The sequence below is a fragment of the Papaver somniferum genome, chromosome 6, assembly GCF_003573695.1.
Source record: "Papaver somniferum cultivar HN1 chromosome 6, ASM357369v1, whole genome shotgun sequence".
Taxonomy (NCBI): domain Eukaryota; kingdom Viridiplantae; phylum Streptophyta; class Magnoliopsida; order Ranunculales; family Papaveraceae; genus Papaver; species Papaver somniferum.
The window spans coordinates 93,320,142-93,343,308 of record NC_039363.1 but is presented as its reverse complement, the minus strand read 5'-3'; the positions used below and the strand labels follow the sequence as shown (position 1 = coordinate 93,343,308).

The window sequence follows — 23,167 nt, the reverse complement described above, 5'->3', positions numbered from 1 at the left end:
TGATTATAACCAGAGTAGCCATCTAAGAAGCAATAGTGACTATGTCCAGCTAATCGCTCTAGCATTTGGTCGATAAAAGGAAGGGGAAAGTGATCCTTCCTTGTGACCTTGTTCAATTTCCTATAGTCAATACACACACGCCATCCCGTGGTCACTCGGGTTGGGATTAATTCATTATTATCATTCTGGACTACGGTGATACCTGATTTCTTGGGGACAACCTGTACAGGGCTGACCCACTTACTGTCTGAAATTGGGTAAATAATACCCGCATCTAACAACTTAAGCACCTCTTTTCGAACTACCTCTTTCATGTTAGGGTTCATTCGACGTTGCATCTCCCTAGAAGGTTTGGAGTCTTCCTCTAAATGAATCTGATGCATACACACAGTAGGACTTATACCCTTAATGTCTGCTATAGTCCACCCTAAAGCTTCCTTATTGTCTTGAAGTACATTTACTAGCCTACTTTCCTGATCACTATCCAAATTGGAAGCTACAATCACAGGTAAAGTCTCAGATTGGACTAAAAACACATACTTTAGAGTTTCGGGTAGTGGTTTAAGGTCCAACTTTGGGGGCTCTTCTAAAGAAGGAATTAGGGTAGTCTCAGAAACTGGTAACGGTTCGAACCTAGCTTTCCATCTATCAGTGTCTAACACATGGGTAAAATCTAATAGAGCATTCACCTATTCAATAGTGCTATCATCGTCAAAATCTAAACCAAAATGGGATAAACAACTTTCTAATGGGTCTTCAGACAAGATTTTTGGTAATGACTCCTGAACTAAGGCTTTATCATGTTCACCTCCTCAACACATGTGTCATCTAGCTCATGAGGTTGCTTACTGACATTAAAAATGTTCATCTCCATAGTCATATTACCAAAAGATAAACTCATCACACCATTTCGACAGTTAATGATCGCATTAGACGTAGCTAAAAATGGGCGACCTAAAATCACAAGTATCTGGTTCTCTGGGTCAGGCACAGGTTGGGTATCTAGGACCACGAAATCCACTGGATAAATAAACTTGTCGACCTCAATAAGAACATCCTCGATAACACCTCGAGGGATTTTAACAGACCTATCAGCTAACTGCAGTGTCATCTGAGTAGGTTTCATTTCACCAAGTCCTAGCTGTAAGTATACATGGAATGGCAGTAAGTTCACACTGGCTCCTAAGTCAAGTAAATCTTTTTCTACCCGGAAGTTACCTATTGTGCAAGCAATGGTAGGAGAACCTGGGTCTTTGGAGTTGTGGTGTTCTGAATGATTGAACTTACGTGACTAGCTAAAAAGGCTTTCTTATGGACGCTAAGTTTGCGCTTTCGCGTACACATATCCTTAAGGAACTTGTCATAAGAAGGAATTTGCCTAATTGCATATAATAAGGGAAGGTTTATGGTAACTTGCTTAAAAGCCTCCACTATGTCATTAAAGTTCGATTCCTTCTTTGTTGGTACTAATAGCTGAGGAAATGGGGCTCTAGGCCTAAAATCAGACCTTTCAGGAACCGAATTCACATCATTAGAAACTTTATCAGTCTCTTCAGCTACTGGTCCTGAGAGGTGAGATTCTGAGGGGTGAACTACAGTATGTTCACTATCGGGCATGGTTACCTTATTGTCTACAACTCTACCACTTCTAAGGGTTCTAACAGCATTCAATTGATTCGATGGTTTTGCACCTAATTCATGAACTCCTCTAGGGTTGGGTTGTGTTTGACTAGGAAACTTACCTTTTTCTCTCAAAGAATCACTTATCAGACCAACCTGGGTTTTTAACTCGGAAATAGCCTGACTATTTTCTTGTCCTATCCTGTTACTAGCTTGTAGACTCTGTTCTACGGATAACTTGAATTTTTCAGTTTGCTGAGTTAATAAGGCGAGAGATTCCTCTAAACTTAGGATTTTCTTATCTGACTGATTCTGAAACTGAGCTAGTCCTGAAGAATTCTTAGTATAACCGAAACCTGGGGGAGCATTAGAATTACTAAACTGACCTTGACTTTGGCCCTTAGACCACGAAAGGTTCGGATGGTTTCTCCAACCAGGATTATAGGTTTATGAATATGGGTCAATATTTTGATGGTTATCAAATATAGTGTTATTATAAAGAGCATTGGCCTGCTCTTCAATATTCTGGCCTTCCTAAAAAGGCTCCACTCTACCACTAGTCTGGCCCACTTCTAAGGCTTCTAACCTTTTTGTTATAACAGCAATTTTGGCGTCTGATTCATAGCCTCCTTCTACCTTATTAACGTTTCATCTACTTAAAAGAATTGTTTTCTGGGGTGCCCTACTATTTTCCCATTGCTGGGTTTTTTCGGCGATTTCATTAAAAAATTCCATCGCCGCATCAACAGTTTGGTTTTCAAATCCACCAGTGCATAGAGACTCAACCATGGTCGTTGTGGAATAATCTAAACCCTCATAAAGGATCTGAACTAGTCTAACCTTTTCTAAACCATGATGAGGACACTGGGATAATAAATCATTGAACCTTTCCAAATACCCATATAAAGATTCTCCCTCTTGTTGTGAAAATGTGCATATTTACGTCCTAATAGACGATGTTTTGTGCCTAGGGAACTTATTGAAAAAGGCAGATGTAAGTTGTTCATATGTCTCAATTGACTCGGAGTCCAAACTATACAGCCACGACTTGGCCTTATCTTTCAGGGAAAATGGGAATAACCTAAGTTTCAAAGCATCATCATCTAAGCCTCTAATTCTTAGAGTACTACAAATTTCCTCAAAACCCATAACATGGTAATAAGGGTTTTCATTTTCTTTCCCTAAAAAGATTGGGAGCATCTGTAAGGTCCCAGGTTTCAGTTCATAGGGTGCCTCCGTTTCAGCTAACTTAATACACGAAGGACGGGTAGTCCTAGTTGGATTCAACAAAGCTTTCAAAGTTGCCATTTCTGGCGCTATCAGAGCAACATGGATTCTCTCCTCAGTCAAAGAACGTTCAAAAACAGACTCTTCAAAAGCTGGACTTTCTAGATTAAGGTAATCGAGACGCTTCGAACTACTAGGTTTCTCTTAACAAATCTACCTAGTGCGTCTCTTTTACGTTCAGGCATACAATAGAATTTTCTAAATTGGAAAGGTAAGCAAACACAGATCAAGGCCGACTCAACCAAATCAAACCTATTGATTTCTAGCAAACAAAAAGCATGATGGCTCCACTTAGATTGTTTCTAGACCAGCTTTTAATCCTTCAAACGGGAATTCGTTACAATTTAAGCAAACCCCTCTGGAATCAATCCGAGTTAACGTAAGTTTAATAGAGGCGAGGGAAGCTCGGTGGAGCTTTGATACCCAAGGCCTCACCGGTATTACAAGGCGGTGCAGTCACGCATTCAACTTACAGAAACCGTCACGAACTTCGAAGTATGCTTAAAAGAGTAACCAATATTTTTCGAATGACTTTCCTGTTAAGCTCGTTACCCTATCGGTCTCATTATAGTCAAAATTTTAGGCTTAAGTTCGCGTAGGTTACGTGTTCCTAAAGCGGGCAAGAAGAGAACGGTGATGAAATCTGAACCCTTATCTTGTATGGCCAGGCCTTGCCCTTTACTAGAAAAATAAATGTCCGTATTCAATCCTCAACATATATGCATACGAAGGAGTCCAGTAACTCGCTGACAGGGGATTCACGAGTGTTTAGAATCTTACCTCCCGTTCCAGACGGGGGATGAATCGGTTGTAGTCGACTCGGGCTACTGACTCCGATGTCTAGTGTACGAACCCAAGGTGCAAAGACAATATCGTAATTGTCCTCCTTCTCTGCAAACAGTTTATATTTAAAGTACCCTTCCGTAGGGTAATAAAAAAAAATGTCCCAAAGTCCAAAAGTCCAAAAAAAATAAAGAAAAATTACAAAAATAATAAACCCTAATACAATTTTTTTTTAATAAAATAAACAAACCCTAAACTAAAATTGTCTAAAAAAATAAAATAAAAATAAAATTGTCTTCTTTTCTGTTCTTTTTGCTTTAATCTTTAGCTCCAAGTCTTTATGAAATCACCAAACTCCTTGGCTCAATTTTCTTTATGATCCAGAACCTGTAGACACAAGATAAATACCCAAAAACATAAAAAAAAGACAAAAATAATAAAAAATAAATAAATCTAAAACCCTAAAAACAATTCCGCGTCGGCGGCGCCAAAAATTGATGTGATTTGTAGATAGTGGTAAAAGTGGTTCGATTCTCAGAATTGTGAAGGATATTAATTAGACTTAAATCCTAATATTAAAATAGAAAACTCACTAAAAATTATAGCAAACTCAATCAAAGATGATATCAATACTAAAAGACACTGAGGCTAAGATTCCACTATTTTCCAAGTTCAAAGTGATTAAACCAATACTGATATTTATGCAATTTTCTTGTTTAATTTGATTCTAAAATATTGCAACAAGTAGATTGTCAAAAGTAATAATTGTAAATACCAAGTATGAAGCATCAAAAGTCTTAAAACTGAGCATACTCCATCAAAATAGATCACAATCACTCAAATAAAAATCATATTCAATAATATTTCAAGGCAAATAATCATATAATTCTTGCAAATAAAAAGATAAAATAAAATATACCACTTTTTGTTGGAAAAATAGCTTCCTCTATCGCCTCAGCAATGGGGTTTAGCTCCTCATATTAATCATGATCTCAAAATATGTGTTTGTTGCCCAAAAGATGATTAAAAGAGTGAAAAGTAATAACACAAACTGTTTGTAACAGTGTGTTGGTGTTGCAACAATGGAACTGTTACAAAAAAATTGTTGCTTTGTCGCTGATTTAAGACTGCCTTGAAATAAGACTGCCCTGAACAGCTTTAAACAGCGATACTTTTCTGCGACTGTCAAGCGAGGGTCAATGTTCTTCAGCTGTTCTTCTTCTTCAACAGCAGCAGCAGCAGAAACAGAGTTTGGTAAAGCTCTGATTTCTTCTTCTCTGGCTCTCCTTAGGTTCCCAAACTCTCGACACCCCTTATATATGACCCAATACATCTATTTATATCAAAAATACCGATTAAATCTCTCCCAAATCTTCCAAAATCTCTTTCCTTCTCTTCACGGCCAAGTTGAGACAATTTCTTGTTTTAGGATTTCTACGTGTTTTTGAGATTTCCTTTTTATTCTAAGCTCTTCCTTAGATAGATACAAATCTTTGGGAAGGTTTACAGCGTTTTAATCACTCTAAAATTCCCTAAAACAGGTCACACACGTGACTTTTCCATATTTTTTTGTTGTGAGAAAAATCCGTCGTTTGAGCCCATTCTAATCGATTTAAACACCCATATCAGATTTCTAGACCCATAAGGAGTCTATCCTATGAAAATCAGAGGTTTAATCGACCTCAAACTCCTCTAAATCACGATCACCAAAACTGTTCTTTAACTGCACTATTTTCCCGTCAATTTTCTGGTTTTTGAATGTTGAAGATGGTTGCCCCTTATCCAGAGTAGGGGTGCGATTAGAAGATGCCTGGAAATGGGATGCCCCTTAGTAATTAGGTTACCCCTTATCCAAAGTGAGAGTCCGAATAGCAAATGTCCTCCGGGTGCTTTCCGACGACTTTTCGAGCCAATTTTTTCCAAAAATGTTTATTAGCCAAAAATACCTACAAATAAATAAAGCACCATAATAAATACAAAAATGAGCCCTAACAATATATAGAATCGAGACAAATCGGTCAAAAGAACGTGTCTATCAAAACCCTAAAAAACAAGTAGAAGAAGAGATAAGATCCTCTTACGGACAGATGGGAACAGGCTTATATATCTCCTGTTGGTGTGTGGATCGGCACCAGACTTCTAAATCTCGACCAAGGCCTGACCACCTCCACAGCCCATTAGCAACTGCAGCCCGCTCAATCCAAGTCCAAGTTCTTCTTTGCAAACTCGGTAATTCACTGAGTCAACTCAGTCGTGGCCGATTCCGACCGAGTGTTGACAGTTTTCTGGTATGTTCCGGCCGGTTCCAGGATTTTCATATCATTCCATGTATATCCTAATATACATCTAATCACTCCAGCTTCAGCTCAACCTTCACAAGCAACAGACATCATCAACTCCAACTACCATCATGCAAACCCTCATCCATCTCTCTAATTCTGCTCAACCGACAACCATACACAATGGCATCAGCATACCTCCTTGTTCATTGAATTTCCAGCTTACCTGCTTGCAAATGCAGCTGCAACTCACATTCATTCATCACTTCAGTTAAGCTCAATACCCATTAGATTCAGAATTCCAACTCTATTCCTTGCTGCAACCTCGCTCATCAACCTCCAGCAAGCCTGTACATTCCTCAACTCCCTAGCCATCTGTAACAATCATTGCTAGATACACTGCCTACAACAATTAACACCACTCTTGCTCAAATGCCAGCAACCACCAACCTCATTCGCACCCTCTTATAAGACCTGCACCATAACCACTCTCAAGCACAGCTGCAATCTCATTACCAGCAAAAGTATTCTCGCTGCTCAGTTCCACCACTATTCTTTTACTCCTTATTGCTTTAGTTCAGCTGCACAAGCTTATTCTGAAATTCCCATTTCCTGCGGCACAAACTCTATCCCTGTAACGAATTTCATACACAAAACATTAATGCCTTCACAGACCATTCATACTCTCATTCATACTGTGCTTCCCTATTTAGTTCAGCTCATTGAAGCATCACTAGTGCACCTGCAGGTCCCATTATCACATCCATACAGTACCAAACTCCTTCTTCCTAGCACATTCACTTCTCGCTCACCAGTTCAAACTTATTGCAGTTCTCAATGGCAGCAACAACAGCCGCATCTTGTTTTCAACTGCACTACCATTACCTCCTACGAACATTAACTTCACCTTCTCGGATTCATACCTTGCTCAATTCCAGCCACTGCGAACTGTTATCAATACCACCTACATCTTCTCAAGCACCAGTTCTAACCCATTCTGCATTTCATCTCACAGCTCCCATGACTAGCAGCTACATATTCAAACCAACATTTACTCTTTTCACTTCTAACTGTAACAGCTGCCTCAACCTGTTCTTTCTCATCAAAGACTCTTGTTTCACTTCATTGATGCTTCAATTAACAGCACCAGACTCTCCTTCATTCGCAGAACCCAATGCAACTGCAGCTTCACCTGCAGACAATCACGAGCTCTTTTATCTTCAGTTCATCTCCATTACAGCAACCACAACCAACTTTATTCATTCCATCACAGACAAACCCATCAGTAATTCAAGCCTTTTCAGACCTGGCACCATCATTGAACAACATCAGCTTCTTAATCTTCTCTGCACTCAGCAGCATCGACCTTTGCCTGCAACCGAATTCATTCACAAGACCCATACAACCACCAATCTCAGTTGCTGCTTCAATTCATTAACCTGCAATTTCTTGTTCAGATCAATCCACACTCAAATCAAGTGTAACCCATCTTCATACCATGTGTGATGTATATATTCGTAGATCGAGAATTCAATCCCAACAACAGCAACTTCGATTCAGTCAAGCCCTAAATCTGCTCATCAAACATCTTCCATCACTGCAGCATCGGCCTGTTCTTCTGGATTCAAATATTTACCTAAGCTTCACAATCAGAATCATAACCATATCTTCTCAATTTCTCCCTGAATTCTACTCATTTCAATCTCCTCTTCTTTCTCTGCTTTTCAGACAAGCTCAAATGATAACTTCTCTGAATTTTAGGTCTTGTTGTAGGAAATGAAAGTGCATATAGCCACTTAGGTGAAGTATATAAGGGGTACCCAGGATAGACAACACCCACTCATTAGATAAGGGCCAACAAAGATGTCCGCCCCTCGCTTCTGTAGACTAAGCTGCAGTAGTTGTCTCTATCACTGGCTTGGCTCGGCTCCGCTCTGCTCCCAGTAGCAATTGCACATGAGAATTGACGCTTTTGCTCTTCTTCGAATCCTTTCACCAACATCATCTGCCTCTTACATCTCAGACCCACTTCTTATCTACAATTTCTCTTCATCACTAAAGCAGTCGTGCTTTTCAGACATATATTTGCATCACTAAAGCCGACATGATTTTCAAACAGAAATTAAGAAATAGAAGCAAATAATGAGAAATAGTTCGTCTCCAACAACATTTGCACCCTTTTTCCTTTTAAGCGACGTTTCTTCTTCTTTTGTTCCAAATAACTCCAAAGTACCTAAACACTCAAAACCAGACATAAGATACATAATTTACAAGAAAACTTAACAAAGAAAGCATAAACAATAGATAAATATTAAGGTGTTTTAGACACCTATCAAGCAGCGATCGAGATCCAACACCACAACTCCACTTCATCACCAGTGCCACACATGAATGTCCTCTACTGTCAGTCTTTCGGGACTGACAGTTCAACTCTATGAACAGCCTGCGCGGCTGCCTGGAGTATAAACGCGCCTTCCTTTAACAGTTCTGGGCTTCAATATCTTTTGCAACTTGGACTCACTTCACACGCCCATAAAATCTTCATACAATGTCGGAACGACACCATTCTTTCGTCATTCTCTTCGTATTTTCGTCCTCTTCGAGATGGTGCGAAGAAATCCCGGATTTGAACGAGTTTCACTTCCTTTTGGTCAAGATAATCTCAAACACCTAAGAAACTCAAAACAAACAAAATCAAAGCATAATGATACAAAAACTACCAAGAAAGTAAAGCATTTGAGTACCTAACTAGTGCAAATAATGCACCTATCAAATTCCCCCACACTTGCCGTTTGCTAGTTCTCGAGCAAACCTCAAAAATAAACTAAGGTACAACAACTCCCTATCTCCTAGTACACGGTTGCATTTAGCATATGCAACAAGCCTTTAAACCCCTAGGTGTCCCTAGTGGACGAGTTATAGTCTCGTGGGGGCTTACCAGAGGTATACCCACAAAACCTACTCCAACTTCAAAGCGTTCCATCTTCTCAAGCATCCAAAGAGCTATGAGTACATATAGTTCGTGCATGCTAGTAATAAGAAGTTAGAAACACCAACGAACATATTCTCATTCTTAAATGTTGAGTGAGAAATAACCATACCATAATGAGAGAACACGTGTTTGAGAGCGATCAATAAGCATTTCGCCTCGACTTTTGCCTCACTCAAAAGGATTTTATGATAATTACACTCAATAAGACGGCTTTTTTATGGTTCGCACACGTGTACAGGTAGGAATGAAGAGAGAATCCTACACACGTTGAATGGTGGGAAGGAAACCTTCCGAATAATTTCTGGAGACTCCACAAAATAGTGGAAATTAAAAGACTTTTTCTGATGATCTCTTAGAAAGGAAATCAACCATATGCAAGGATGAGAGTACTCACTCACCTTCGATTACAGTAATGGTAACACCACTCTCACAACATCCAATAGAAACGTAGTCTTCATTCTGCTCGTCTTCTTCATCTTCTTGGTATTCATCTTCGGTCTTCAACTGTTGATGATAAACTCTTGAACTTCGTAGAACTTCAACAATTTGTAAATCTTTCTCTTTAATTCCTTGTTGCTTGAAATTTCTTCATAAATTTTTATTCTTCCCCATGGCTTTATTAAATGAACACAAAAAGAAATACAAACCAAAATAATACAAAGAATTTCTCTTGTCTTTTTTTTTTCATTTTTTTTATGAAAAGAGAAATAACTACAAACTGGATATAAAATAAACAATGAAATTGTTATAGCCATGGGAATAGTACTTTACCGCTTGATTCTTTACAACTTTTATTTTCTTCATATCATAAACTTCAATATAATTCTCATCTTTAGATTTTCTTCACTCTTGTAAATAAGTCTTCAACTTGAATATAGAATTCCGCTCCTTATGTGTAAGTAATCAACATATATATAAAAATCTGCCCATTGTATGTTGCTTTACTTGGATATGAAATTGCGCTCTTCCTTGTATTGTTGCTTATAAACCTCAAACGTCTTCACTTTCCTTGTAGATTTTGATGTCACTCCCTTGTTGATGATGGTTGTGTTTCTATGTACCTGTTGTTTGCGAGTGAGAGAGTGGTGCTAACTGCAAATCAAATTACAAGAAGGTGGTTTTCATCTATAGACGTCACTCTTATGATTGACAAAGTTAGCACTCAAGAGATCAAAAATAATGCTTTTATTGGTGGGAAGTTGGTTAGCTCACCATTCTACCCGGAGTTAACGTACGGTGACACACACTCAAAAGAAATCTCTTTAGTCAACTACACAAACAATTTTGGTCTGGTGCCTCTGTTGAATTGAAAATAGGTAGTCTCCACTAATGATTGATCAGCATCTCTAATAATGCATTTCTCCCTGCTCCTAATTTGCATCACTGACATGATTAAATCCATTATTTAACACTCTAACAAGCAACAAATCTGAACGTAGTTCCCTAACACTTCCAAGTTCAGTTATGTCGGTCAGATTCTCTACGTAAACATACCTAGAAGTATGCTAGTGACTCTAAAATCTCTACAAGTTAGAGTTTTTTTTTTTATATGCAAATATATACAAAAGTTTAAAAAATCTAGGCAAAAATCTAAAAACTCTCTATGCAAAATACTCCTCCACACTTAAACTTCACATTGTCCTCAATGTGCAAAACTGAAAATTCTGAATTCTGACGTAGCAGTAGATAAAACATGAAAACTGTACAAAGTGGTAAGGAATTTGGAAAAACACCATTTCACAAAAGTTTTTCGCCTACGTCTTTTCTACAAAGTGTCACAAGGGCATAGTGTTTAGGCAAACGGTCTGACAGTTATGGTCTCTGGACTGAACTACGTGCAGTCTAAATTTTTCTGACGAAAAGGGATTCGTCAAAATTTTCTTCAAAATAAATTCCGGACTCTACAAAATTAAACATGGGGATGAAAATATGATATGAAAATAATAAAAACTGAAAATAAAAGAGATTAATATACAAAACATATGGGTTGCCTCCCATTAGCGCTTGGTTTAACGTCGTTAGCTCGACTTGGCATTCGCCTTACTAATCCTCCATAAGAAGTACATCAACAAGGTTGATCTATTCCGTTTCAGCATCAAATGGTTCATAATAAGAATTTAAGCGATTCCCATTCACTTTAAGTTCCTTTCCTGTTAACAAGCTACGAATCTCTACTGCACCATGAGAAAAAACATTAAGCATAACAAAAGGTCATATCCAACGAGATTTCAATTTACCAGGAAATAAATGAAGGCGAGAATTAAACAAAAGAACTTTCTGTCTAACCGTAAACTATTTTCTAGAAATCCTACTATCATGAAAGGCCTTTGTTTTCTCCTTGTAAATTCGTGAACTTTCATATGGATCATTACGAATTTCTTCTAGTTCACTTAATTGAAGTTTTCGTTGATTACCAGCCCCGTCCATATCCATGTTGCATTGTTGAATAGCCCAAATATCCTTATGCTCTATTTCAACAGGAAGGTGACAAGGTTTACCGTACACAATCCTGTAAGGAGACATCCCAATATGTGTCTTGTATGCGGTTCGATATGCCCATAATGCATTGTTGAGACGTAAACTCCAATCTTTCCTTGATGGATTCACTGTTTTATCCAGAATAGACTTTACTTCTTGATTAGAAACTTCTTCTTGCCCGTTTGTTTGTGGATGATACGATGTAGCAATCTTGTGAGATATGTTGTACTTTTTCAACAAACCCTGAAAGAACTTATTTCGAAAGTGTGATCCTCCATCACTTATTATGGCCCTTGGGGTTCCAAACCTTGCAAAAATCCGATCCTTAAAAAAAATCTGTAACCGCTTTAGAATCATTAGTAGGGGTGGCTTTAGCTTCCACCCATTTCGACACATAATCAACAGCAAGTAAGATATAATATTTCCCAAAAGAATTAACAAAAGGTCCCATAAAATCTATACCCCATACGTCAAAAAGTTCTACAAAAAGAATAAAGTTCTGTGGCATTTGATTTCGGGCACCTAGTTTGCATGTTCTTTGACATATATCACAAGTTGTACAAAAAACATACGCATCTTTGAATAAAGTAGGTCAATAGAAACCACTTTCAAGTACCTTAAGAGCGGTTCTCTTTGCTCCAAAGTGTCCTCCACAAGCGTATGAATGACAAAAAGACAATATAAAATTATATTCAGATTCGGGTACGCACCTTCGTATAATTTGGTCTGCACAATGTTTCCATAAGTATGGATCATCCCAAATATATTGATTTGCTATCTTTTTCAGTTTGTCCCTCTCAGCACGAGACAAATTCTTGGGGATTTGTTTAGACACTAAATAATTCACAATATCAGCACACCATGGTTCTGAAACTACAATTGAGAATAGTTGCTCATCTGGGAAGCTTTCACGCAACGAGATAGCTTCTTTGTCTACAGTAAGACGACTCAAGTGATCCGCAACAGTGTTCTCGATGCCTTTATTGTCTTTAATTTCGAGATAAAACTCTTATAAGAGTAATATCCATCGAATGAGCCTTGATTTCTCCTCCTTTTTTGCAAGTAAGTACCTAAGTGCTGCATGATCAGAAAACACAAAAACTTTTGTACCAATTAAATAAGAACGAAAATTTTCCAACGCAAAAACGATTGATAATAACTCTTTTTCTATGGTCGTATAATTTTGTTGAGCATCATTCAACGTTCTGTAAGCATAACAAATTGCATGAGGCAACTTCCCAGTACGCTGTCCCAATACTGCACCGACCGCATAATCACTAGCATCACACATTAGCTCGAATGGCTTACTCCAATCTGGTGATTTCATAATAGGGGCTGTTATCAAAAGTTCTTTCAAACGATTGAATGCCGCCAAACACTTATCATCGAAGTTAAAAACCACATCTTTTTGCAAAAAGTTGCATAAGGGTGCTGCAACCTTGGAAAAGTCCTTGATAAACCTGCGATAAAATCCTGCGTGACCAAGAAAAGAACGAATTTCCCTCACCATAGTGGGAGGAGTTAGAGCACGAATAAGTTCAATCTTAGATTTATCAACTTCCAATCCGTTAGAAGATATAATATAGCCTAAAACAATGCCATGAGTTACCATAAAATGACACTTCTCCCAATTTAGCACAAGATTAGTCTCAACACATCGTTTATGAATTAATGTAAGGTTATCCAAGCACAAGTCAAATGAATCACCATACACACTGAAATCATCCATAAAAACTTCGATAATGTTTTCGACATATTCAGAAAAGATACTTACCATACACCTTTGGAAGGTAGCGGGTGCATTACACAAACCAAAAGGAATCCTTCTATATGCAAATGTTCCGAACGGACACGTAAAAGTAGTTTTCTCTTGATCCTCAGGTGTTATAGCAATCTGATTGTGACCTGAATAACCATCAAGAAAATAGTAGTGATAGTGTCCAGACAAACGTTCCAACATTTGATTCATAAAAGGTAAAGGGAAATGATCTTTTTTAGTGGTTGCATTCAGTTTTCTGTAATCTATACAAACCCTCCAACCGGTTTGCACATGAGTTGGGACAAGTTCGTTATTATCATTTTGCACCACTGTGACGCCCGACTTCTTTGGTACCACTTATACCAGGCTCACCCACTTGCTATCAGAAATGGGGTAGATAACTCCCACATCTAATAACTTTAGTATCTCTTTCTTTACGACTTCAATCATTGGAGGATTCAACCGGCGTTGTGCCTCCCTTGTAGGCTTTGCTTCATCCTCAAGCCGTATTTTATGCATGCACGTCGATGGGGTTATTCCCTTAATATCAGCAATTGTTCATCCTATAGCAGTTTTGTACTCCCTCAAAATTCGAAGAAGTCTTGTTCCTGCAATTCAGTTAGTGCATTCGAAACTATTGTTGGCAACTCTTCGTTATCACCCAAATACATGTATTTTAGGTGATCAGGAAGAGGCTTTAGTTCTAGTTTAGGTGCCTGCAAAATAGATGGCAATAACTTTTGGTCAGTGCATGGTAAAGAGATAAAAGAAATATCATGAGTAGGTGGGCACTGTTGCAACGAATTAAGTTCACCAATGGTTTCCTCAAATTCGTCCCCTAACTTAAAATCGGTTCTCGGATCTTTAAAATCTTTAAAACCCATACTTCTCGTGATAACAGTCTCCAATGGATCATCACACCTCAAATTAAACATCTGTTGAGCTAATGAGTCACTCACATCAACGGAGAAGCAAGAGTGGACATTACTAGGATATCTCATCGTTTCATAAATGTTGAAACGTATTACTTCTCCATCAAATTCCATAGTCAATGAACCATCATGCACATCAATTTTAGTTATAGTCGTGCTCATAAATGGTCGACCAAGAAGTAACAGTAGAGATGTCAGTTGATCCGCCTGTCATCTCCAACACAAAAAAATCCCCTGGAAAAATTAGTTGGTTTACCTGCACAAGCACATCCTCAATAATACCTTTAGGGTATACATTAGAACGGTCAGCCAACTGTAAAGTAATTCCAGTTTCTTTCAAGGGACCTAACTTAAGAGATTCATATATAGATGCAGGCATAACATTTACTGATGCTCATAAATCAATCATGGCCTTATTAAACTTAGTGTTACCAATAACAATAGGAATATCAAAACTACCGGGCTCTTTACATTTAAGTGGGAGTTTCTTTTGCAAGATAGCCGAAGCATTTTTCCCCACTTTCATTACTTCATTACCGGTTAACCTCTGTTTATTGGTGCACAAGTCCTTTATAATTCTCGCGTACTTGGAGACTTATTTAATAACATCTATTAGTGGAATGTTCACATGAATCTCCTGAAAATATCTAAGATTTCCTTATCTTGTTCCGCCTTTTTAGAGTTAGCAAACCTGCGAGGAAAAGGCAAAGGGGGAACATAAGTAGAAACATGAGTTTTAGAGTTTTCTTTAGGTACCTCATCGGTTTAGGAAGAGTCAGTAATATCTTTCTCCAATAACGACACCTTAGGGTCTTGATAGACACATTTTTGTGTCCTATTTGTCTCGATTCTATATATTGTTAGGGCTCATTTTTGTACTTATTATGGTGTTTTATTTATTTGTAGGTATTTTTGGCTAATAAACATTTTTGGAAAAAATTGGCTCGAAAAGTTGACGGAAAGCACCCGGAGGACACTTGCTATTCGGACCCCCGACTTGGATAAGGGGAAACCCCAGGACACCCCTTAAGGCAGCTGCTAAAGGTACCCCTACTCTGGATAGGGGCGCCCTTTCTTCTTCACGGTTTCAAATCCAGAAAATTGGCGGGAAATATTTGGTAGTTTTGGCAATCGTGATTTGGAGGAGTTTGAGGTCGATTAAACCTATGATTTTCATAGGATAGACTCCTTATGGGTCTTGGAATCTGATATGGGTGTTTAAATCGATTAGACTGGGCTCAATTGACGGACTTTTATCACAGCAGAAAATATGGAAAGTCACGTGTGTGACCTGTTTTAGGGAATTTTAGAGAGATTAAAGTGCTGTAAACCTTCCCAAAGATTTGTATCTATCTAAGGAAGAGTTTAGAATAAAAAGGAAAGCTCAGAAACGCGTAGAAATTCTAAAACAAGAAATTGCCGCAACTTTGCCGTGAAGAGAAGGAAAGAGATTTTGGAAGATTTGGGAGAGATTTAATCTGTATTTTTAATATAAATAGATGGCTTGGGTCATATAGAAGGTGTGTCGATAGTTTGGGAACCTAAGGAGAGCCAGAGAAGAAGAAATCAGAGATTTACCAAACTCTGTTTCTGCTGCTGCTGCTGCTGAAGAGGAAGAACGCGAAGAACATTGACGCACGGGAAACAGTCGCAGAACAACGTCGTTGTTTAACAGCTGAAGAACATTAAGCTGTGCAGGACATTCGTATTCTAGGGTCTTAAAATCAGCGACAAAACAACAGTATTTACAACAGTTTTGTAACAGTTCCATTATAACAGCTGTTTTGCAACACCAATACACTGTTGCAAACAGTCTGTGTTATTACTTTTCACTCTTTTAATCATCTTTTGAGCAACAAACACATATTTTGAGATCATGATTAATATGAGGAGCTAAACCCCATTCCTGAGGCGATAGAGGAAGCTATTTTTCCAACAAAAAGTGGTATATTCTATTTTATCTTTTTATTTGCAATAGTTATATGATTATTTTCCTTGAACTATTATTGAATATGATTTTGATTTGAGTGATTGTGATTTATTTTGATGGAGTATGCTTATTTTTTAAGACTTTTGATGCTTCATACTTGGTATTTACAATTATTACTTTTGAAAATCTACTTGTTGAAATATTTTAGAATCAAATTGAACGAGAAAATTGCATAAATATAAGTATTGGTTTAATCACTTTGAACTTGGAAAATAGTGGAATCTTAGCCTCAGTGTTTCTTTTAATATTGATATCATCTTTGATTGAGTTTGCTAAAATTTTTAGTGAGTTTTCTATTTTAATATTAGAATTTAAGTCTAATTAATATCCTTCACAAGTCTGAGAATCGAACCACTTTTACCACTATCTACAAATCACATCAGGTCTTTGTTTTTCTCAGTATCCTCTGGTTGCATAGTTCGTGTACCACTTCTCAATGTCACAGCGTTGACAAAATCTCTTGGGTTAAGAGGTTGAGAAGGGAGTTTCCCACTATTCTGCGTCTCCAAATGGTTCAATCTACCTTCCATGGTGCTCATTTGTGTCTACAACTCCTTGATTGCACCATCAGTCGTTTGCTGATTTTTTTGCACCATTGTGGTTAGATTCTTCATCATATCAAGCATCTCTGATGATTCTGAGTTCTGCACTGGTTGTGGTTGTTGTTGTTGTTGAAAACCACTAGGACGATTGAAAATCGGTCCTTGAGATGCAGCTTGCATGTTTGCAGAACTGATATTGGGATGATCTCTCCATTCTGGATTATAAGTATTGGAATTAGGATCATACCGTTGCCTTTGCTGATTCAGAAATACTACATTGACTTGTTCAGCTTCTTCCTCATAGGAAGGAATGATTATTGAGGCCATTTGTTGTGTCATCTTCTCCATATTACCAATTTTATGTTCTAAGTACGGTGAAGAAGTAACCTCATTAACCTTTCGACTCATTGACACACCTCTTGCATTGAATTGCTGCGTGTTTGAAGCCATATTCTTGATCAATTATGTCGCTTCGTCAATGGTTTTGTTTTTCAAAGCACCACCACTAGCTGCATCATAAGATTTCTCTCGGATTGGAGAAAACCATCGTAAAAATATTGCACTATGAGATGCTCAGATATTTGATTATGTGGGCAGCTTGCTAACAACTTCTTGTAGCGTTTCCATTAGTCGTAAAGAGTCTCACCAGTAATGTGTTCAATCCCACTAATTTCTTTACGAATAGTTGCTGCTTTAGAGGCGGGAAAGTACTTTTCTAAAATTGCTCTCTACATCTCGTTCCATGTTGTGATACTTCCAGGTGGAAGACCATAAAACCATTCTTCTGCAGAATCAATCAAAGAGAGTGGAAAAACTGTCAGTAAAGCTCTTCCTTGATTGGTTCCAGTTGGCTTCAAACTTGTCAACCTATGTTGAAACAGTAGTAAATGACGATTTGGATTGTCTCCTAGAAGCACTTTGAACTTCGGTAACCAGTGAATCAACTGAGATTTGAGCTCAATTGAATCTTCCAAGTTGACACACAACTTTTGTTGATCGAACGATGGGGATGTCAGATCTTTGAGTGTCTTCTTGGGAGGTGGAGGTGGTGGAGCGCCATCATTTCCCTGGTTCCCTTGAGCGATTGTTATTTTCTATTGATGGAGCATGCTTAGCCTAGGGTTTTTGATATCCCATGCTTTCGACTTACAATTATTATTCCAAAAATCTACTTTTGCGAATCAAATTGAACATTGAATTACATAATTATAATTAATGAATTTAAATCACTTTGATATTGGTAATATTGGACCTTAGCCTCAGTGCTCTCAATTATCTTGTTATCATCTTTGCTTACTCTTCTTTATTTTACCGTTTGAAGTTAAATCTAAATCCAATTTTTCACAAGTCTTAACGAACTTTTCTTACCACTATCAGAACCGCATCACACTCATGTAATACCCTCGTTAACAATCACATCACCCTCATGCAATACCTCGTTAACTAGTTTAATAACATTCAAGCTTCAGAATAAATAAATTAATTAAAAATGAATAAAAATAATACAAAAACCCGTTAATTAGTTTAATAAAATTTATGCTTCAAAATAAATAAATAAATTAAAAGTGAATAAAAATGATACAAAAGCCTGTAAGATCCCTTTGGTTGGGATCATTGTTTAATGCTTTAATCTCTTGTAAACCGTTGGATTACTCTAATCTGTATGTCTAATGGGGATTGGTTCTTCCTCATCAGAAACTTCCGTCGAACTGAACTCATTTTTGTGCTGAAGAGGATCTTTGAACCCCTCAGAATCAAGTAACAACTTCTTCCTCCGCAAATTCATGTCACCCAATATACCACAGCTAGTGGAGATCCAACAACGCAATTTCCCAGAATTACCAACGCAAAGATGTAATTCCAAGTTTATCATATATCTAGGTAACCATTCTTCTGTTGTAATACCAACTCGAAGAGTAAAATGAGGTCCACAAACAATGTTAAAAGTAGGAATTTTTCTTACCACTACCACAACCGCATAACCAGTTAACAACCGCATCATCCTCATATAATTTCCCATTAGTTAGTTTAATAAAATTCATGCTTCAAAATAAATAAATAAGTTAAAAGTGAATAAAATGGTACAAAACCTTTAAAATGAACGCGCAATCGGCGGATATGAAAATTGATTGGGTGATATAATAATATGACAAAATAGGGATGTAAATAGTAAATTAGAGTTACCCCTATCCATATATTTTAACTAATTTTTAATCTTCCCTCATTAATCATGTTTAGTATTTAATTATAAGTAGCTAAGTTAATAGATTGGTTTGATATTGATTAATATAATCATAATCACTTCACTTGGGTGAGAGTAGGAAAGAATTTTTTTTTGAGGTAATAGGAATTTGATTAAAATAGTACTCCCAACATACAAAATGCCACAAATGTTACAAAATGTACAGAACATGAGTACGCCCAATTTAAAGTGCCGGCACTATAAGTTATTTATCGGATACGCCGGCACCATTTTTCGGCATGGTCTTCATCACTTCCGGCATGGTCTTTATCACTTCCGACATGTCTTCATCACTAATACAATGCCGACGATGTAAAAACAAAAATCACTTCCGGTATGGTCTTCATCACTAATACAATACCGACGATGTCAAAAAAAAAAGATTTTATAAGGTGAGGAACCGACAGTAAAGTAGAAAAAAGTTTGAAAGGGAATGAAAAATATTTAGGTTTGATTTATATTTTATTTGTTTCTAAGAGTATTTTAGTATTTCTGCACTAAAAAGCACCCCTTAACGGGAACTATTGGACGAGGATACCAATCATATCCCTCTTTTCATATCCCTAATTGGGCGATTCTTTAAAATCCTTTTGGTTGGGATCATTGGTTAATGCTTTAAGCTCTACTAAACCGTAATCCTAAACCGTCGGATTACTCTAATTTGTATGGCTACCGGGGCTTGGCTCTAGAGTCGCTTGACCACTCTCAAGTCTCAAGAGGTCCCATGTGCGGCCGGCTATGCTACATTAGAGTCAAAACTGGTGTGGATATCGCTCCAAAACAGCATTGAATGGGGACTGATAGACTCTGCCCAACTGCAAAGCACTACAGGTCTACAGCCGTTCTTCATTTCAGTTCCTCTGAAAAAAATTACTACTGCTGAAGGAGGGTATTTCGCTTTCAAATTATCCAGGTTTTCTCAAGATGTTCTTGTCACTGCGTTCATATTCACAGTTCATTTCCATAAATAGACAAACCCTAAATAATTCACCCTTTCTCATGAATCTCATCCCTTTTCCTAGAAATTGTTCTATCTTACCACGGAGATGCCCTAGAAGTCATTCTTTTTGTACGAAATCACTGGTACAATCACACCAAGATGCATTCCCTCTGTCAGGTACTTATATATTTTAATTTATCTGTTTATTCCTTTTTGATTTTTAGGGATAATTTAAGGGTATTTAAGTATGGGAAGAAGAGAATTGATTGTTGTAATTGACTCATTTATTGAAGGATTGGAGGATGCTTTGATGGGATATATCACTGGAAAGAAGAAAGCAACAGAGCTGGCTCACTTGTAGGTACTTTTCATTTCTTGAATCATGACTGTAATGCTTCTCCTCTTTAGACCACCAGGATATAAGAAATCAACCGCTGTTGGAAGAAATTAAATGTATAAAATGATTGTTGATTACTGTCTCTTGTTTTCTGCTGTTTAATTGGTGACATGCCTTTTGCAATGTCCACTAACTCATTCAAGTATTGTAGGACAAGTCCATTACAGTTCAGCCCTTTCCCAAACTTTCTTATATGGAATTTAAAGAACTGAGGAAATTTGCTGGAATTGGATTTTCTTAACCTTTTCCCACTTTAAGGCATTCATAAATCAAGGTCGTATGTAGCTCATTAAAGACAGAAAGTCACAAAATCTTGTTTTTCATGGGCAACCAACATAAGTTCAGCACAAGGGTTATAAACTTGTAGTGCATTGGTGCTTCGGATTTCCATTACATCAATTTTGAGAAATCTAGGGTTTTGTATCCTATACAACACCGACCCTGTAAGTGATAGAGATATGGTGCTGTGATTAACTTCTTCGTGAGCAAGTTGCTTCATTTCATCGAGTGTACGAGTATATAGTCTGATACTTATTCTGAGTTGGCATTGGGCTATCACCAATTTGTGCTTATTGTGAGAGTATCCCATTCGTGTTGGCTAGTATAGAAATAGAAGCCATTATTGGTGTTGCTATATTGATTTTTTGTTCTTCTTACTCTTCAAGGATATGGCAACGTATTGTTCAAAAAGGGGATTATGTGGTTGACGCTACTTGTGGAAATGGTTATGATACATTGGCATTGCTCAAAATGGTAGCTGATGAATCAGGCAAGGGTCGTGTTTACGGGATGGACATTCAGAGTTGCGCTTTGAAGAATACGTCCTCCTTGCTAGATGAATCTCTGAACACTAATGAGGTACTGTCAGAACTGTTTGATCATCATGTCTAATGGATGCAACTTTTGCTTTCCATTTTTTCCCCTTCCGTTTCTTCTTTATGTTATTTGGTATGATGCCGGTGTGAATATTATTATATTCTTGTCTTAGAGGCCTACAAGCGATGGTATTGAGAAACTTTTTATTTTGTATCAGTAAAAGTGCATGATTTCTTCTGAATGATCTAATTGTAGGCCGTTCTGTAGGTATTGTCATTCTTGTTAACTTGAATTGTATGACTACATTTTAGTTTGATGCCTCTTTGGCCGTTTCATGCAGAGAGAACTTGTTGAGCTCTTCCATCTTTGTCATAGTAGAATGGAGGATGTTATTTCAGAAGGCATCTTTCTGAGGTAAGACTTCGAAACTGAAGTCTATTCATGTGATAGGTTTTAGAGTCCAATGAGTACTGTAATTACTAATCATACACTTGCACTTGAATAATTTCTTTCGCATGGTTAAGGTATAACTTTGTATGCTTGATACAAGTGTTCATCAATTGAGATCATGCCATCAGCAGTTTAAGCTTGAAAGTCAGATACCCCATCTAGGAGAATAAAAAATATTGAACCTGTTATCAACTTCAAAGAACAAAGGGATGTTGGCGGGGTTAGGTAGGGTTGGAGAGAGCATGGAAAGAAAAAAAAAAGAAATTCATCTAAACAAATAAGCTACATAGGTTGGTAACCAAATGGCCACGTATTATACGGTGAACCGATTTGGTTAGTTAGTTGGGCGATTTAATAATCACTAGCAGACTGCTCCTATTGAAGGCATATATAGATTCACATTACGCCCTGCTCGTTCAGGAAACTAAAGTTTCTTAAGGCTAACCAACTTTATCATCGCCATTGGTTTCAGGCTTGTTGTTTTCAACTTGGGTTACCTTCCAGGAGGTGACAAAGCGATAATTACAGTGCCAGAAAAGACATCACAAGCTTTGGAATCTGCATGTAGGCTAATGGGACCTGGTGGACTTATCAGCGTCATGGTTTATGTGGGACATCCTGGTGGAAGGTAATAATTCTGCTACAGATATATGGTTTATTGCTTTGCATAGCATTGCTTGCTCACACGGCAAAGGACACCCATGTTGATTTTGTTGCTCCCTGGACTTAAGAAGTTAAGTCCACAAGTCAATCCAGAAAGAGGTTCAATGCTGGCTATTCTTCATGGAATAACTTAAGAAGTGGTCATGTTAAAGGTGACTGACCTCAGTGATGATCATGTCGTAGCACCTTAATTATTGTTCAATTAAACAATTTTTTTGATGTTTTACTTTTAAAACCTCCCAATTCAACCTTCCTTCATTGTTGGGGACATTTTCGATCTGTATCACTTGGAGAAAAAGCAAGGCCCTGCCCAACTTCCTTACGAGTTGCAGTTACAACTAACTAACTTGCTGAAACAATAACTTGAGACTTGCCACCATGTTCATTTTTGCTTTTATACAAGTTAACATATTTCTTCTTGCTTCCAAATTTTGGGGACACTATTTCTTATGCTAAAATATGAATACCATTCATGTTTGTTCTCAGGGAGGAGTACGAGACAATCCAATCCTTTGCTTCTGGATTACCATCCGAGAGTTGGGTTTGCTGTAAGTTTGAAATGTTAAATCGACCACTGGCTCCGGTTCTTGTATTGTTATTTAAGAAATGAATATACGTTTCCTGTATGCCATTCATTTAAGAAGAAATATAGGATCTTATAAGCTTCACTTTGACCTGCATATGAAACCGATCTCTGGTTCGTATGTTTCCTTTTTTACTGTACTTGCACATATTTGTTATTGGAGCATGTAAAGGGTCTTATTTGTATATGCTGAGATTCCCCTAGATTTAGACAGTAACATTTCATATTGTCTTCCGTAGTTGTACGTTCTCTGTATGTTCAAAATCCAGTAGTGTGGTGCAATTTCTTTAGTTTTTGGGAGTATATGACAAGTTAGTTACTTTAGTAATCTGGTATCATTTAAGCTTGGGGATTACAAGTTGGTTATCATTTAAGAATTGGTGCAACAACAATGTCCATGTAAGACAGGTTTTT

General features: G+C 37.5%; 2 protein-coding genes and 1 pseudogene across 2 annotated transcripts; 2 read left to right on the top strand and 1 right to left on the bottom strand.

Annotated features, from left to right (window-relative positions):
* Nucleotides 1-2,467: 2,467 nt before the first annotated feature.
* On the top strand, nucleotides 2,468-2,567 carry LOC113292180 (annotated as a pseudogene).
* An 8,473-nt stretch (nucleotides 2,568-11,040) lies between these two features.
* Nucleotides 11,041-13,051, bottom strand: LOC113291104. The gene is made up of 4 exons (XM_026540676.1): nucleotides 12,550-13,051; nucleotides 12,287-12,426; nucleotides 11,376-11,763; nucleotides 11,041-11,135 (listed from the first exon to the last, which is right to left on the bottom strand). The coding sequence occupies exons 1-4, from the start codon at nucleotides 13,049-13,051 to the stop codon at nucleotides 11,041-11,043; spliced, it is 1,125 nt and encodes a 374-aa protein (XP_026396461.1).
* A 6,627-nt stretch (nucleotides 13,052-19,678) lies between these two features.
* On the top strand, nucleotides 19,679-23,077 carry LOC113285899 (putative rRNA methylase YtqB). The gene is made up of 6 exons (XM_026534637.1): nucleotides 19,679-20,021; nucleotides 20,138-20,201; nucleotides 20,907-21,099; nucleotides 21,398-21,471; nucleotides 21,980-22,135; nucleotides 22,657-23,077. The coding sequence occupies exons 1-6, from the start codon at nucleotides 19,829-19,831 to the stop codon at nucleotides 22,778-22,780; spliced, it is 804 nt and encodes a 267-aa protein (XP_026390422.1). The 5' UTR covers nucleotides 19,679-19,828; the 3' UTR covers nucleotides 22,781-23,077.
* Nucleotides 23,078-23,167: the final 90 nt, after the last annotated feature.

Excerpts from the sequence above, each read along its gene's own strand:
- LOC113291104 (XM_026540676.1), bottom strand. The coding sequence starts at position 13,051 with ATGGTAACTCATGGCATTGTTTTAGGCTATATTATATCTTCTAACGGA. Across the intron at positions 12,427-12,549 it reads TTTTCGTTCTTATTTAATTG|ACAATAAAGGCATCGAGAAC; the intron begins GTACAAAAGTTT and ends TCGAAATTAAAG. Across the intron at positions 11,136-11,375 it reads CATGGATATGGACGGGGCTG|TAGAGATTCGTAGCTTGTTA; the intron begins GTAATCAACGAA and ends CTCATGGTGCAG.
- LOC113285899 (XM_026534637.1), top strand. The coding sequence starts at position 19,829 with ATGTTCTTGTCACTGCGTTCATATTCACAGTTCATTTCCATAAATAGA. Across the intron at positions 20,022-20,137 it reads AGATGCATTCCCTCTGTCAG|GATTGGAGGATGCTTTGATG; the intron begins GTACTTATATAT and ends CATTTATTGAAG. Across the intron at positions 21,100-21,397 it reads AATCTCTGAACACTAATGAG|AGAGAACTTGTTGAGCTCTT; the intron begins GTACTGTCAGAA and ends CGTTTCATGCAG.